Consider the following 15,906-nt stretch of genomic DNA (forward strand, 5'->3'; position numbering starts at 1 on the left):
TCCCAGGACGGCGCCGTCCGGCGATTGGCCGCGGCGCGGGCACGTGACGCGCCGGGCACGGGACGGGCGGCGTGAGCGCTCCGCCCCCGGCCCCGCCGCCCCTTCCGCCCGCCTCCCCGCGCCGCGGCCCGCCGCTCTGGCTGGGCTGGGAGAAGCTTCGCGAGCCGGGGGCGGGGGTCGGGGCGTACCAAGTGGACGCGGGGGTGCGGACCCCACCCGCCTCGCCGCCTCCCCTCCGCCGGCACCAGCCCCAGAAGGGAGGGGCCTAGGGGAGCGGGGGAGGCGCGCAGGCGCCGCCGACGTGCCGGGCCGGTGGGTGCCGCTTCGCGCTCTGCGGCGACCATGGCCGTGGCAGTGACTGGAAACTTCTGGAAATGGCGGCGGCGAGGAAGAGGAGGCTCTGTCTGCGTTGGGTATTCACATGTTATTTTTGCGGGGGCGGGCGGACGAGTTTGCGAGCTGGGACCCGGGAGAACAACGCTTCTGGCCCGGCTGGCGGCGGAGGCGGGTGTCCTCCCCGGCTCGCGGTGGACTGCGGACCAGGGGCGGTGCGAAAGGCGGTGCACCCGGGTCCGCGCACTGCGCCTGTGCGCCGACGGCCGCACCTGCGGAAGCACTGGGCTGGCCAGGCCGCAACGCGCCCCTCACCTGAGCCATGTGGGCCCCGGGCCCATCCCTAAAGCGCGTTCGCGTGCACCTGTCGCCGCGGGGACTGCACGGACTCTGCAATACGCCCTCTCACAGTCACACCTTCGGATGACCTTTTCAGACAAATTTAAGTGCATTTTCCCCCATCCGAGATAGTACTTCTCAGGGCACTGCCAGCTGGAGGACAGTGCAGGAGGGAAATTTACCGCCTCGGCGGTCCAGCTGCTGGCACTCTGACTTCCTCTGGAGGGTTATCCGCGACAGTTTGTACTTGCCCTTATTTAACCACCAAAGGGATTACATAATCGGAGGGAAACCATTTTATTGAGTTCCTTTTGGACGCTTTTTATTTACATTGAGGTTAATCCGCGACAATTTGTGCATGCCTTTATTTAACCATAAAAGAGCTTGCGTAATTGGAGGGAAACCATCTTCTCCCTCATCGTTGTGTCCTCCAAACTACAGCACGCATTTGTGACTTAATGAGTGAAGTTACGAATTTGTCATTAATCAGATGATATATTTCAGACTTGACAGAGAAAGCTAAATCCCAGCATTTAACCATATAAAGCATAAACTTGCATTAAACATCACTGTTTTTTACTTTCCTAGGTTCCTGATTTCTCCCACCTTTAAAAATATTAGGTTCAATATGAATTGTAAGAGAGCACCTTGTGGCTAGAAGTGGATCACTTACGTATAATTTGGATATTTATGGCATGAAATACAAAGAAAAATCCACTAAAAATTTAACCAACTCTTGTCTGACTTCAAGTCGTTGAGTTGGTTCTCATTTAACTCGCTGTCATAGGGAGAATGGATGGCAGTGGCAATAGCTATTTCTACAGCAGTACGAGCCTCAGTTGAAAACTGAAAGGTAGCTAATCTTGAATTTGCTGAAATCAATTAACCATAATTCATGCCATAACTATCTGCACAACCTTATTACTTAAAAATCACTGAATACATGAAAGACTCAAGGCAATTGTGATCCAAGGCACCATACTGACTACACTTGAATAGGACACTATCTGTAAAAGAAAAGTTCATTGCAGAATCAGTCAAGTTGCAAAAAAAAATTTATTGAAGCTCCTATTAAGATTATACGCGACAAATTATAAATCAGCCATAGTTATTGGAAAGGTCCAAAATGAAGGGAAGAGGAGCTAGTTTTCCTTTTCAGTGTGAAACTAGAAGTATAAATCAAGAAGTTAATTCTTATGGATAGAGACCTCTAAAGAAGCTGGAGCTAGTTGACTAGTAAGTTGCTAAGGCTGTTAATTGTAGAGCCATGTCTTTCATTGGCTCAAATCCTGGAATCCATCTTCAGCAAGTGGGCAAAATGTTTTAATAGTACCAGGAGATCAAGGACCCCAAGCATTAAACATCACTCTTAGCCAAGGTTAAGTTTTATTACATTTATTTAGGGTTATTACTAGCAGACACTTAAAATGTGTATATTTGATATCTAGAAGCCATCTGCAAAATTTACTTTCTTTCCAACTTCTTACCTTTAGAATCAACTACTGTTACGTTTTGCTACATAATGTACAGTTAGATCATTCAAAAAATCCTGCCATATTTCAGGAAGGTGAATATAATAAATGAAAAATACAATCTCAATCATGGCTTATCATATGAATCTATACAGATGTAATGCTTTAATACTCTTATGACTATCATCATGTTGTAGGACTTACTAGGGCAATGGCTCTATCCAGTCACAGCAAGTAATTCTGAGGAATTGGTAGCTTTCCCTAGCTACACTCAGTAGCCACTCCAAAAACCACCAAAAAAAGCCAGACATTAGATTCTTTGCCCAGTAGGAAAAATGACAAGTTGAATTATTTGTTGGTTCATTTTTATAATAAAAAAATTTAAATAGCAATAAGAACATTTCCTTCCTAAATATCTTTTTTGTAAAAAACAGCACAGAGCTAGGAACTGAAAAGAGGAAATGAGGGAGCAAGTGGTGTTAGACACATCAACACTGCCAACTTCTCCTTACGGGTTTCAAAAATAGGCTGGGATATAGCTTCATCTCAGGCAACCAAAAACTGGCAAGAAAATTTTAGTCAGTGTGTTCATATACATTTGGAACCATCTTGGATTACTGTAATGAAATTTTACTTGCCAGGTGTTTTTAAAAGCCTATCTGTAGTTATTAAAACCAGTGTTCTTGTGTTAAAAATTGATAGGATTTTCAAGAAAAATGGACAAAAAGATTAAGCAAGATTCAACTCAAAATCCTAATATGTACTACTGCAGTACAATGTGATGATCTAAGAACTATAGAATATGTTTTGATAATGATATAACAGTATGCCTATAATTATAGTGACCTAAAATCAATATTCTGCTTCTAAAGTAGTATATAAGTTAATAATCAGTGCATATCCTTAATACATGTTTTTTCACCAAATATCTGAAACCTTCCCACTCCTAACATTTCGTCTAGTGGGGAAAAAAAAAATTATGTCAAAGTGTAAGGCATTTTTTACAACAGTAACTTTAATTTAAAGGAATACCTGTAATTTTAAATAAAAAGCTTAACAGCTAACAAAGAGAAGATAGACTATTTTTTTTTTAAGAGGTAAAAATAATAGTAAAAGTAGTTGCCTGTGGGAAGGTCTGAGGGCTCTAGGGTAGAAGGGAGCATTTTCATTGTGTTACCTTTTTGTGCCACTTGAAAAATTACTGTTGTTGTTACCTTCCTAGGTAAAAAACAAAAACTAGTTTGTTTTTTTAACATCTTTATTGGAGTATAATTGCTTTACAGTGTTGTGTTAATTTCTGCTGTATAACAAAGTGAATCAGCTATATGTATACATATATCCCCATATCCCCTCCCTCTTGCATCTCCCTCCCACCCTCCTTATCCCATCCCTCTAGGTGGTCACAAAGCACCAAGCTGATCTCCCTGTGCCATGCAGCTGCTTCCCACTAGCTATCTTTTACATCTGGTAGTGTATATATGTCAATGCCACTCTCTCACTTCGTCCCAGCTTACCCTTCCCCCTCCCCATGTCCTCAAGTCCATTCTGTACATCTCTACGTCTGTGTCTTTATTCCTGTCCTAGGTTCATCAGAACCATTTTTTTTTAAAGATTCCATATATGTGTGTTAACATGCAGTATTTGTTTTTCTGACTTGCTTCACTCTGTATGACAAGACTCTAGGTCCATGCACCTCAGTAAAAGTAACTCAATTTCATTTCTCAAAAACTCATTTTTAAAGACAGTCTTAAAAATAATCATATTTATAAGCATCACAGTTACTAGTCTGTCATAAGATCAAGGCCAAACAGTGACTTTGAGAAATCCTGAAACTGGATTAGTTTAGATCTATCCCTGAATTTAAAGCTGGCTATTAATTTTTTATTCCAGCTTGCAAAACTCATAGCTAGTTTCTTGAACTGGATATTATATACAAAGGGTTTTATTCTTTCTTCCAAGTTGTAATATGCATTCAGCTGAGGAGTATATTTCCCATATCCACTGAAGCTTCCAACTCAAGTTACACTTCCAGTTTCTTCCCCACTTAGTTTTTGTATACTTGCAGGGTCAGAATAGCCAAGGATAATATCAAAGTGTTTTGTATCCTCCTTTAAAAATGATAAATAGTACTAGAGACAACTACCCTGTCCTCGTTACACCTACAGTCGCTTGATATGTCACTTACCAGTTGAAATTACAGTAACAGTTGTGTGCTGTAAATATAAAAATGTTTAAAGAGAATACTGACGAAGTTTATAGAAAGATCATATTAACTTAAGACTTGGCTATGGTTAAAGATGGGAGAGCAAAATGTATTTGAAATTTGACAGAATTTTTACTTCACAATAACCTGTTATTACGATAAAAGTAAAGGGGCTGTTGAAAATGGGTAATGTTGAAATAACTGTTAACTAGCTTAGGGAATAATGTGTTCATAGTTAGCCAAAGACGGCAGATGACTAAAATGGTGCTCTTAAGTTCTGACATGGCACTTACTGCTGCAAGTTGCTAGGTTACAAGCAAGGTGTACACAGATGGAAATGAACAAATAATATAAGAAGTCTATGTAGGTAGACAGGAGATTCATATTTTATTTCTCCAGTGACATATTTACAGTTGAATATAAATTAAAGGCCTGCTTGCACACCAAAGCCAGGTCCGTTAGGTGGTTCAGTCAAAGAGGTAAGACCTCCAGCTGGCTCACATGAGAAGCGTCCACTCCTGAAAGGAAAAGTAACATTAAATTGACTGATAATGATTACCATTTATAACTGTTGCCTCACAAGAGCTCAGTTAAGTAACTATTTCTCCTCAGAGAACTAGCATGGATTATTTAATCCAAACATTACAACTGCCGCAAGATTTTCTCTTCCTAAGGTTAAATATAAAAACTGACATAAAAATATGAAATATGAAAAATATAAAAATAATACTAATACTAGTTCCCACTTACTGAGCAGTGTACATACATCACTGGCTCATTAAATTTTTTTTTTAAATTTAATTTATTTATTTATTTTTGGCTGTGTTGGGTCTTCGTTTCTGTGCGAGGGCTTTCTCTAGTTGTGGCAAGTGGGGGGCCACTCTTCATCGCGGTGCGCGGGCCTCTCACTGTCGCGGCCTCTCTTGCTTTGGAGCACAGGCTCCAGACGCGCAGGCTCAGTAGTTGTGGCTCACGGGCCCAGTTGCTCCGCGGCATGTGGGATCTTCCCGGACCAGGGCTCGAACCCGTGTCCACCGCATTGGCAGGCAGACTCTCAACCACTGCGCCACCAGGGAAGCCCCTGGCTCATTAAATCTTTACAATACCATGAGACAAGGGACACTAGCCAAAATATTTTACAGATACAGAAACCAAGGCTTGGGATGATGCAGCATCTGCCCAAAGATCATAGCTAAGAACTACAGCAAAATAACCTAGCCCCAGAGGACATTTTAAAAAAGCATGTTTTAATAAACTACAGCACTACATTTATTCTTTTTATATTTGAATTTTATTTTGACTGAGATCCACTGTCGCAGGGAATACACAGTTATACACTGTATTTGGAAACAAAAACTGGATTCCTTGAGAGATCTGAAGATTTGGGAGGATATCCCTTAGAAGCAGTAAAGACAAAATCCGTTTATATTTTTGTTTTTAAAGGCTAAATTATTCATATTAATTTTTCAAAAACAGGTTCCAGATCAGGGTGGCTACCATAGCCACAGAGAAAACATGAACAGGTCTTCCTATAGTTCTATGAAGGGAGGCAGTGCAGAGGTAAATGAACCTGTCTTTTCATGACCACACATACTTCCCAGGTAATTGTTCAGGCTCAGCCTCTGCCCTGTGTGACCTCTGTTGCTGGAGCCTAGCTCAGCACCTACTCCTGTTTCACCCTTCTATTCCCTGGCTTTGCTCATTTACCTTGTTCCTGCCACAGATTTCAGCTGAAGAACTTATTCAATTAAATCATTTTATTCCCTCTGGCTTTGCCCTTCACATTCTGCCATCAATCTTATAAGTCTGTTTTTAGAGCCCTAGAAAATCATTTGTTGAGGGGACAGGAAAATGACACCACATAGTCATTTATAAGATCTTTTAAGCTATTACATTACATAATGCAAGTAACTAAGTAGTGTATTATAAAGAATACCTACAAAGTCAGATATTAGTTAATATATTTGCATTATAGGTTCACTATGAAAACCAGGTAAAAAAGTAGTTACTGTACTATCTGTTACAGCCTAAAATTAACATTTTAGGGTAAGTAGCAAAATGATATTTAGCTTTAATAAACAGTATTTCGCTTTGTAATTTTTTTTTATGTTAACTGGTAGCACAGGTACCCTTGCTGCTCTTTGACTACCCCTGAAATAATGAAATTAGTCAATTTTGGAGTCAATTTTGCAGGACCTTTCTTTCTTCTCCTTTACTCTTGTGGTTTAGGCTCAGCTACCCTCTTTACCAACACAAAGGATCAACTTAGGAAGATTAAAAAACTGAAGTTTCTGGAACAGTAAATAGAATTAATCATGTATACTGCATGAGCTCTTCACATGCAGATTATGGAATTTCAAATGAGAAAGTAACTTTAAGAATAATCTGGTCCAGTTTCCTAAAGTTTGTTCCACGAAATTACCATCCCATAACATACTTTAGGGGAAAAAAGGGGGTTCCAGTCCTCTGTTATGCCTGCCTGCAAACTTTCCCCTGCCCCCACCATTCACAAAATGCACATTAAAATACTATAAAGGCTGTAAAATACTCCAGTAAAGCCTACAAACTTGGTTTAATCTACTAATCATGTAACTTTCCCCCTCACTTTATCTATAAACATGCTTCAGAACCCTAGAGAGGCCATGATCTAGCCCCACCCACTCACCCGACAGCCACAATTTACACCCAGATTTTCACGTAATAAAAAACAAAAAATGATTTCCCCGATATGCTTAAAATGCCATCTATTAATTACCTTGTTCTCTTCGTTACAATTCAAAAGGTAAATCTGGTTTTTTAGCCATTCCAACACTACTTGCACAGTAATCATTTTAACTCATTTGCATTCTAGAAAACTTGGCCTTTCTGTACTTTTTATGGCTTAAAAAAAGTACTTCTTGTACTTCCCTGGTAGCGCAGTGGCTGAGAATCTGCCTTCCAATGCAGGGGACAGGGGTTCGAGCCCTGGTCTGGGAAGATCCCACATGCCGCGGAGCAACTAGGTCCGTGAGCCACAACTACTGAGCCTGCGCGTCTGGAGCCTGTGCTCTGCAACAAAAGAGGCTGCGACAGTGAGAGGCCCGCGCACTGCGATGAAGAGTGGCCCCCGCTCGCCACAACTAGAGAAAGCCCTCGCACAGAAACGAAGACCCAACACAGCCAAAAATAAATAAATAAATTTATTTTTTTTAAGTACTTCTTAAAAGCTGCTTTATGAAAGTTTAGTGCTTATCTTTTTAATATTACTGATATATGCACCACTGCCCCTACATTTAGTATTAAAAAACCAGTGACTTTACTGTCTAGAGTTTATCATCAATCACCTATATCTTTTGTATATATACTTTGTAGCCTATCTATACTTTTAAACACCTCAGATGTTACCTGTACTCCACAGAATTCTGTAAAATTTAAAATATCTTTATAAAACTAAATATGCATTCAAGTTGGATTTAAAATTAGTTTTAGATAATCCATACTAAAAAAAAAGCCTGTATCTATTAATTACTAATTGAAAGCAGGTTTAGAAGTTATGTTCAGTACTTTAATTGAAAATAAGAACAATCTCTAGGGACTTCCCTGGTGGTGCAGTGGTTAAGAGCCCGCCTGCCAATGAATGGGACCACAGGTTTGATCCCTGGTCCAGGAAGATCCCACATGCCGCGGAGCAACTAAGCCCATGCGCCACAACTACTGAGCCTGCGCTCTAGAGCCCACATGCCCTAGAGCCCGTGCTCCGCAACGAGAGGCCACCGCAATGAAGAGCAGCCCCAGCTATGAAGAGCAGCCCCAGCTTGCGCAACTAGAGAAAGCCCACACATAGCAACGAAGACCCCACGCAGCCAAAAATAAATAAAAAAAAAATCTCTACCCACAAATATTTATAAATGTCAAAAGAAAGAATGTTGTCTTACCATCAGTTTTTTTCTTTCTAGCCATCATTTACCAAAATAATAAAGCAGTTTTGAACCACAAAGAGATAGAAATCTTTACCAATTTTGGCCAGAGTACACCTGATAGTGGTACTCAGAAATCAGTTACCACTGAACCAGTTTAATTTCTCTAATTACTCAAAGACTCACAACTAGCACCTCTTTCAAATATTTAAGCAGAGGGCTTTATTATAAAAATACTAATAAAAAAGCAGTAGCCAGGGCTTCCCTGGTGGTGCAGTGGTTGAGAGTGCCTGCCGATGCAGGGGACACGGGTTCGTGCTTCGGTCCGGGAAGATCCCACATGCCCCGGAGCGGCTGGGCCCATGAGCCATGGCCGCTGAGCCTGCGCGTCTGGAGCTGCTCTGCAACGGGAGAGGCCACGACGGTGAGAGGCCCGCGTACCACAAAAAAAAAAAAAAAGCCAGCTTTGGTTAATTTAAAGAACAGCTATAACTATTTTGGTTACTGCTGTCATCACAGTCTCTCTCAATAGCCAAGAAATTAACTTGGGGAAGTTCTTATTTTCATATGCTGGGAAGACATTCTGAATTACCATGTTCAGATACACTCTTTACATATACCACTGATGGATGCTCTGCAATTACTGAAAACTAAATAGATTTATCTCGGCTATTTATTTATTAAAAAAAATTTCTTTTTGGCCGCACCGCATGGCATGCAGGATCTTAGTCCCCTGACCACCTGTGCCCCCTGCAGTGGAAGCGCAGAGTCCTAACCACTGAACTACCAGGGAATTCCCTATATTAGCTTTTTAAATAAGAGGTGATACGTAGGAAATAAAAATAGGTTGAGAAACCAGTAATTCTTTTCTTTTTTTTTTTTTTGCGGTACGCGGGCCTGTCACTGCCATGGCCTCTCCTGTTGCGGAGCACAGGCTCCGGACGCGCAGACTCAGCGGCCATGGCTCACGGGCCCAGCCGCTCCGCGGCATGTGGGCTCTTCCCGCACCGGTGCACGAACCCATGTCCCCTGCAACGGCAGGCGGACTCTCAACCACTGCACCACCAGGGAAGCCCCGAGAAACCAGTAATTCTTAAAGTCTTTGGCTCAAATCTAGAACACCGTCAAAAAAATCACATTGAAGAACCATTTACAGTTACTGATAAGCACCATCCCTATTATTATTAGATGTCAAAAGTGCTTTACTATGGTACTTAGTTCCTGTTTATTAATGTTAAAATACAATGTTATAGTATCTCCTGTATTGAAAACAACAACAAACTTTAATTTCACCCCTGGTAATCTTATCCAGACATGGCTTTAAATACCGTCTATAATAACTAATGAATCCCCAATTCATATTTCCAGCCCTAATGTATTCCCTAAATCCCAAGCTCATATCTAAACTTTCAGCACTCTACCGTGGATGTCTAAGTAGGCATCTCAAACATGCTAAGTAGCATGTCCAAAATAAAGTGACTTTTCTTCCCCAAACTTGCCCTACCCCAAATCTTCTTCATTTTAGTTAAAGGAATCACTGAGGTGCTCAGACTAAAAAGCCAGAAATCATTCGTAATTCCTCTGCCCTACAACATCCACTAAATTTTAAACTATTCTTTCCACAGCAACAACGACAATAATTTTAACAAGATCACGCATATCATTCCCTACTGAAAACACTCCAACAGCTTTTTATACTTAGGATTCAACCCAAATTGCTTACCTGGGCCTCTACCTACCTCTCCAACCTCTTCACCACTTTCCTCCTTGATCACTCACTTCAACCATACTGTCATCTTATTTTTCCTCCAGGAACTTAATACCTCCTCTTTCCTCTCCCTCTGCAACATTGTTCCTCCAGCTCTTTACATGGTTCCTTTGGGCTTATCATTCAGGTCATTAATTCACCACCTCAGAAAGGCCTCACCTGACTAAATTTACCTCCAGTCATCCTCCTTCCCCTAACCTGTTTATTTTCCTCCTAGCATTTATTATTCAGGTATTACACTAGTTGTCTCTCTCCATCACTAGAATATAAAATATATGACGACTTTACCTTGTTCATAATTTGTATGCACAACCTAAAATAGTGACTGGCACACAGCACATATCCAGAAATATTTGTGAAGCAAATGAATGCTGAGGGAATACAATAAAGTAGACAAAGCAACTATCTGTCTGTTTGTGTGGCAGGAGATTTAATGCTGGATTAATGTTGTCATCGATAGATCACAAAGTTCACAAGAAAGGACGGAGGAGGGTCTAAGCTCCAAAAGTATGACTACAGAATTACAAACAATACCTAATGAGAAAAAAAGGGGACATTTAAAGAAACCAAGTGGATTTCACAAGGAAATGGGCACCTGAGATATTAAAACAAAGTACCCCAAAGTTGAAAGAAGTATTACGGGTTTAAGTACAAATAAAAGAGTAGCACGAACTTATTTTAAAACATCTGAGTCCTAAAAAGAAGCTAAAGTTTGTGAAAAATATTATGAACTTTTGTTTTGGGGCAAGGGGCGACTACAGTTGAAGCAAGGATAACTAAGGGACAGGACCAGTGGCTAAGAGAAATATTGTAATGTTAAATGACAAAAGGTTTCACTTCAGTAGCCTCCATAAAGGAGACTAATTCTTCAGAGTGGAAATGTTTTATTCCTAAAAAATGTTTTCAGTGTAGCCCAAGTAAATGAGGAACTAGGAAGAGAATGCCAAACCTCTTTAAGCAAATTCAAGTGTTGAAAGAAGTGTATGTTTTTTAGGGACCAGCTTGCCTTTACTAAACTTAAGTTATCCTGAACTGACCTCTTTCTCTTATTAGGTAGGGTTATTAGTCGGCCAGAACAATGAGGGAGTAATTCTCAGTACTTCTTGCAGACAACAGAACCGTGCATACCCTCTTGATCTAGTAATTCAACCTCAGGGAATCGTTTGTAACAAAAAGAAGGAAAATATATTTTAAAACAGGGTAATAAAGAAGAGCACATCATAGTTCTTGCAATATATTAGAATACCAAATGGCCTTTAAAACCTATATATATATTGAGACAAGGAAAATTTTATATGACATAAGCAGAAAAAATACAAAGGGACTATAACTGTATAAAACCATGCAAACACTGCTAGTATTAAGAGAGAATTTTAAGTAATGTGAACACTTAGATAAGGAATAGGGGTTTGTTTAGCAGCAAAAGTTCAGGTTCATAACTGAATGAAGAGTAATTAGTAGTTATTAATTACTGCAGTTAATAACACAACTGCAGGATGGGAGTAGGCTGGATAAAACAATGTTTAAGTTGAAAAAAGATCTAGGCATTCTAACTGACTGTAAGTACAATTTAATGGTGTAATGTATCTGAAGTAAGAATCGATGTAATTAGGCTGCATTATTATAAGCATGATGTCTGGAATAAAGAAGACAGTCCCACAATGCCCCACATGCTCAGTACATATCTCAAATACTGTGATTAGTGTAAGTGTCACATTAAGAAACTCATTTCCAACCAGAAGACCTGCCAAGGAGGGAGACCAAAACTATGTCATATCAGGAAAAACAATGAAACAACTGTGAATATTAAATCTGAGAAAAGATATGGGGAAGATGAGATAGCTATTTCAAGTAACTAAAGAGCTGGCATTTGGAAGAGATATAAAAATTATCTTGTGTTTGTTCAAAGGACAGAACCTTTGGACCTTTAGGTAGAAATCAGAGGGAAGACAGACTTTGGGTCAAATCCTGGCAGTATGAACTTTTAAACAATGAAATAGATTTCTATTTGCAGTACATTTCCCTTCTTTATAACATCCAGGTAGATACCAGATGATTATCTGATAGGGTTTTAGACGGGGGAAAAAAATCATTGCTTTAAATGACAAGTTGATTTAGATAGTATTCAAGGCTCCTGAAAACTCCTGTGGACTTAGGGTTTAAAATTTTTAAATTAAGTCTACATGAAAGACCAACGTAGGTTAAGCCATTAAAATTTATTAAAAAGAAATAAAAGAATACCTTGGCCCAGGTTTTGGGATTTTGCCAGCCTTGAGTTCATCAATAATTTCTTCAATATCCTTAGGTGTCAGATCCTCCTAAAAAAAAAAAGTAAAATAGTCATATTAAAATTACATCCTACCTCAAAATCAGTGTAAATCCCTAATAACAGTTTACTGTCTGTCTCAGCTCACAAGTTAGTTACCAAGGCAGCAACAACTGAGTAACCCCTATACATAGTCTGTCCTGCTAAATGCAATAGCAATAGGAGCTGCAGCTGAAGAGGCAGCACAGAGCAGTGCTTTGAAGGGAGATAGTTCTGCATTTGAGCTGAAGTCCCAACACTTGCTAGCCAGCAATCTGAGAGAAATTACTCAGCTTCCCCAAATTTGTTTCTTCATTCATAAACTGACTTCAGAGCGTTTTGAGGATTAAAAGAGAAAATAAATAAAATAGAACACTGCCATGCACATGCTCAACAAATGCTATGTCCTTGAAGAATCAGTGAGATGCAAATAGTAATTAGCACCAGCAGTCATGCACCAGCAATCATAAAAAGTAGATGCCTAATATCTATCCCTAAGCTAAAGATCTAGTACCCTAGTGATACTGTCTTTATTTCCCAGGTGAAATTCATCCTGTTGCAAACTTCACTTAATTTTCGAAGGGAAAAGTAAAAAACTTATTTTGGACACATTTATTTTAATAAATCCTGACCCCCCCAATCCCCGTTTCAACGAGAACAGCTTTGTATTTTGTACACTATGCACCTGTGTAAAATTCTTACCTCAAGGGTTCTGTTATTTAAAGTAACAAATACAATTGAAACACAGAGACACACTCCTACCCCTGGCTGCACCCTAGGTTTAGTCAAAAGACAGTCAAAACAGAATGGGGCAAGATTAAACTAATAAAAGTGCCTAAACTACATTATATCCCCTCTACCCCTCCCAAACTGTTACGTACTTAAGAAAATGTTTTTAGGACCCTGGTACTATGCTAGAGAAATCATGATTCAGTACTGTATATCCAATGCCTAGCCTCACAGAAGCCCTTTAATATAGAATAAACATTTATAAAAATAAGAACTGCTTAGGGTGCAACAGATGCTCAGAACCTCAAAACTAGAAGGAATCTTTAAACTCACCTAATGATTTTATCCCCCCCGCAACTCTTTATTATGAAAATTTGAAAAGTATACATGAATAACCATATTCCTTACCATATCTGAATTATGTACACATATGCCTTTTGGTTTGGTTTTGTTTGGTTTTTTTTTTTGGCTGTACATTTAAAAGCAAGTTGCAGACATCATGACACTTCACCCCTAATAACCACAGCGGGCGGGCATCTCCTAAGAACTTTTTTTTTGGGGCCTCACTGCACAGCTTGTAGGATCTTAGTTCCCTGACCAGGGACTGTACCCAGGCCACAGCTGTGAAAGCCCAGAGCCCTGACCACTGGACCGCCAGGGAACTCCCAGAACATTTTAAAATGTTCTTAAGTAACACAATGTCATTTCCACATTAACTATGTTACTATGTGGTAATGTTAGTCATTACCAATTAACTAACAATAATAATTTCTTAATAAAATCAGATGTCAAGACCATATTCAAAGCTACCCAACCATCCTCCAAATGTATTTAATATTTCTTTCTAATCGGTATCCAATCACAGTTTATGTGACTATTTCATTTTATCCACTGGTCAGCTGAGATCCATAAAAGTTAACTGCCTCAGGCTTCCCAGGTGGCGCAGTGGTTAAGAATCCACCTGCCAATGCAGGGGACACCGGTTTGAGCCCTGGTCCGGGAACATGCCACATGCCACAGAGCAACTAACCCCGTGGGCCACAGCTACTGAGCCTGTGCTCTAGAGCCCATGTGCCACAACTACTGAAGCCGACACGCCTAGAGCCTGTGCTCCACAAGAGAAGCTACCGCAATGAGAAGCCCACACACCACAACAAAGAGTAGTCCCCGCTCGACGCAACTAAGGAAAGCCCGCGTGCAGCAACAAAGACCCAACGCAGCCAAAAATAAATAAATAATAATAATAAAAAAGTTAACTGCCTCACCAAAGACCATACCACTACTAGCTGAACCTGTTGCATAAATCTACAGTCTACTATATTTAGACTTACAGTGCTTCATATAAAGCCTTGACTGTCTAACTCCTGATTAAATTAAGATCCTCATGAATATGAGTAAATTACAGAAATGTGGGAAAAGGGTAAGTTATTGCCATATTTTTTTTTTTTTTTTTCTGGTACGCGGGCCTCTCACTGCTGTGGCCTCTCCCATGGTGGAGCACAGGCTCCCGACGCACAGGCTCAGCGGCCATGGCTCACGGGCCCAGCCGCTCCGCGGCATGTGGGATCTTCCCATACCGGAGCACGAACCCGTGTCCCCTGCATCGGCAGGCGGACTCTCAACCACTGTGCCTCCAGGGAAGCCCTGCCATATTTTTAAAGGAATTTTTTTTTAAGTATGAGAAAGAGAAGGCAAGAAATTTGAATTACCATCATTAAAATGAAGAAAACCCCTATAGGTAATAAAAACATCCCAGAAATGTAAAATGCCAAAGAAGTCCAATTTCATCTTCATTAAAAAAAAAAAAATTGTAGATTTCCATTACAGGCATTATGGCAGCCCAGCTATCCTGACTGAATGTCCTACTGTAACAACTAACAATGCTGGATAAAATTTTTTTTAAAACTTTAACATTTTATCAATATCAAGGCACTGACAAGAAAAAAAATATCCAGAGGCCAAAAACTCAATGAAAACTTAGGAAGACAGTGGAACAGCAAAAAAACGTGGCTTCAGGGTTTCATAGCCTACAGGGGCAAGGGACAAATCTCCAGGACACAGGAGTTCATCCAAACCACATAAAGCTGAGACCCCCCCAAAAGCTATACCCTCAATATAAGGGAAAACTAGAAATTAAAACTGTCCCTCAAAAAAACCCTGCTACTCTGGAACCTTACACTTTAGAGGAAGAAGAGGAGAGGATAGAAGAAGAGGGGATTTCTTTGGGGCCAGCAGTATTTCCAGGAACAAGAGAGAAGCAAAGTCAATCCCTTCTTGAAGTATCTACCTTCAACACAGGCCTTAAAAAAATTTCCATAAACAGACTTCTAAGAATTATGAACTAACAAGATATTATGAATGACAGCCATGATATAATTAGGGTAGCAAGCAATTAAAAAAAGATAACTAGAAAACTCCACACACTTGGATATTAAGAACACTTCTAAAACACATAGGTCAAAGAAGAAATCAAAATGCAAATTTAAAAATATTTAGAACTAAATGATAAAAATATTTCTTACCAAAACTTGTAATGGGACTTCCCTGGTGGTCCAGTGGTTAAGAATACACCTTCCAATGTGGGGGACACAGGTTCGATCCCTGGTTGGGGAACTAAGATCTCACATGGTGCAAGGCAACTAAGCCCATGCGCCACAACTACAGAGCCCACGCGCTCTGGAGCCCGTGCCACTAGAGAGTCCATGTGCTGCAACTACTGAGCCCACTAGCTCTGGAGCCTGTGCACTACAACTAAAGAGAAGCCCACACACCACAACAAAAGATCCCACAGGCCATAACCAAGACCCAACACAGCCAAAAATAAATAAATAAATAAATATTAAAAAAAAAAAAAAAAAAAA

General features: G+C 40.2%; 1 protein-coding gene across 1 annotated transcript in view; it reads right to left on the reverse strand.

The window, feature by feature from the left end:
• Window positions 1-4,714: 4,714 nt before the first annotated feature.
• Window positions 4,715-15,906, reverse strand: part of NDUFV2 (NADH:ubiquinone oxidoreductase core subunit V2) — a 26,102-nt gene continuing 14,910 nt past the window's right edge. The window contains exons 7-8 of the mRNA XM_007458448.1: window positions 12,253-12,329; window positions 4,715-4,865 (exon numbers count right to left, since the gene is read on the reverse strand). Coding sequence (XP_007458510.1) covers window positions 4,772-4,865; window positions 12,253-12,329 — 171 coding nt within the window. The 3' untranslated portion in view covers window positions 4,715-4,771. The remainder of the gene's footprint in view (window positions 4,866-12,252; window positions 12,330-15,906) is intronic.

The sequence above is a fragment of the Lipotes vexillifer genome, unplaced genomic scaffold, assembly GCF_000442215.2.
Source record: "Lipotes vexillifer unplaced genomic scaffold, Lipotes_vexillifer_v1.1 scaffold447, whole genome shotgun sequence".
Taxonomy (NCBI): domain Eukaryota; kingdom Metazoa; phylum Chordata; class Mammalia; order Artiodactyla; family Lipotidae; genus Lipotes; species Lipotes vexillifer.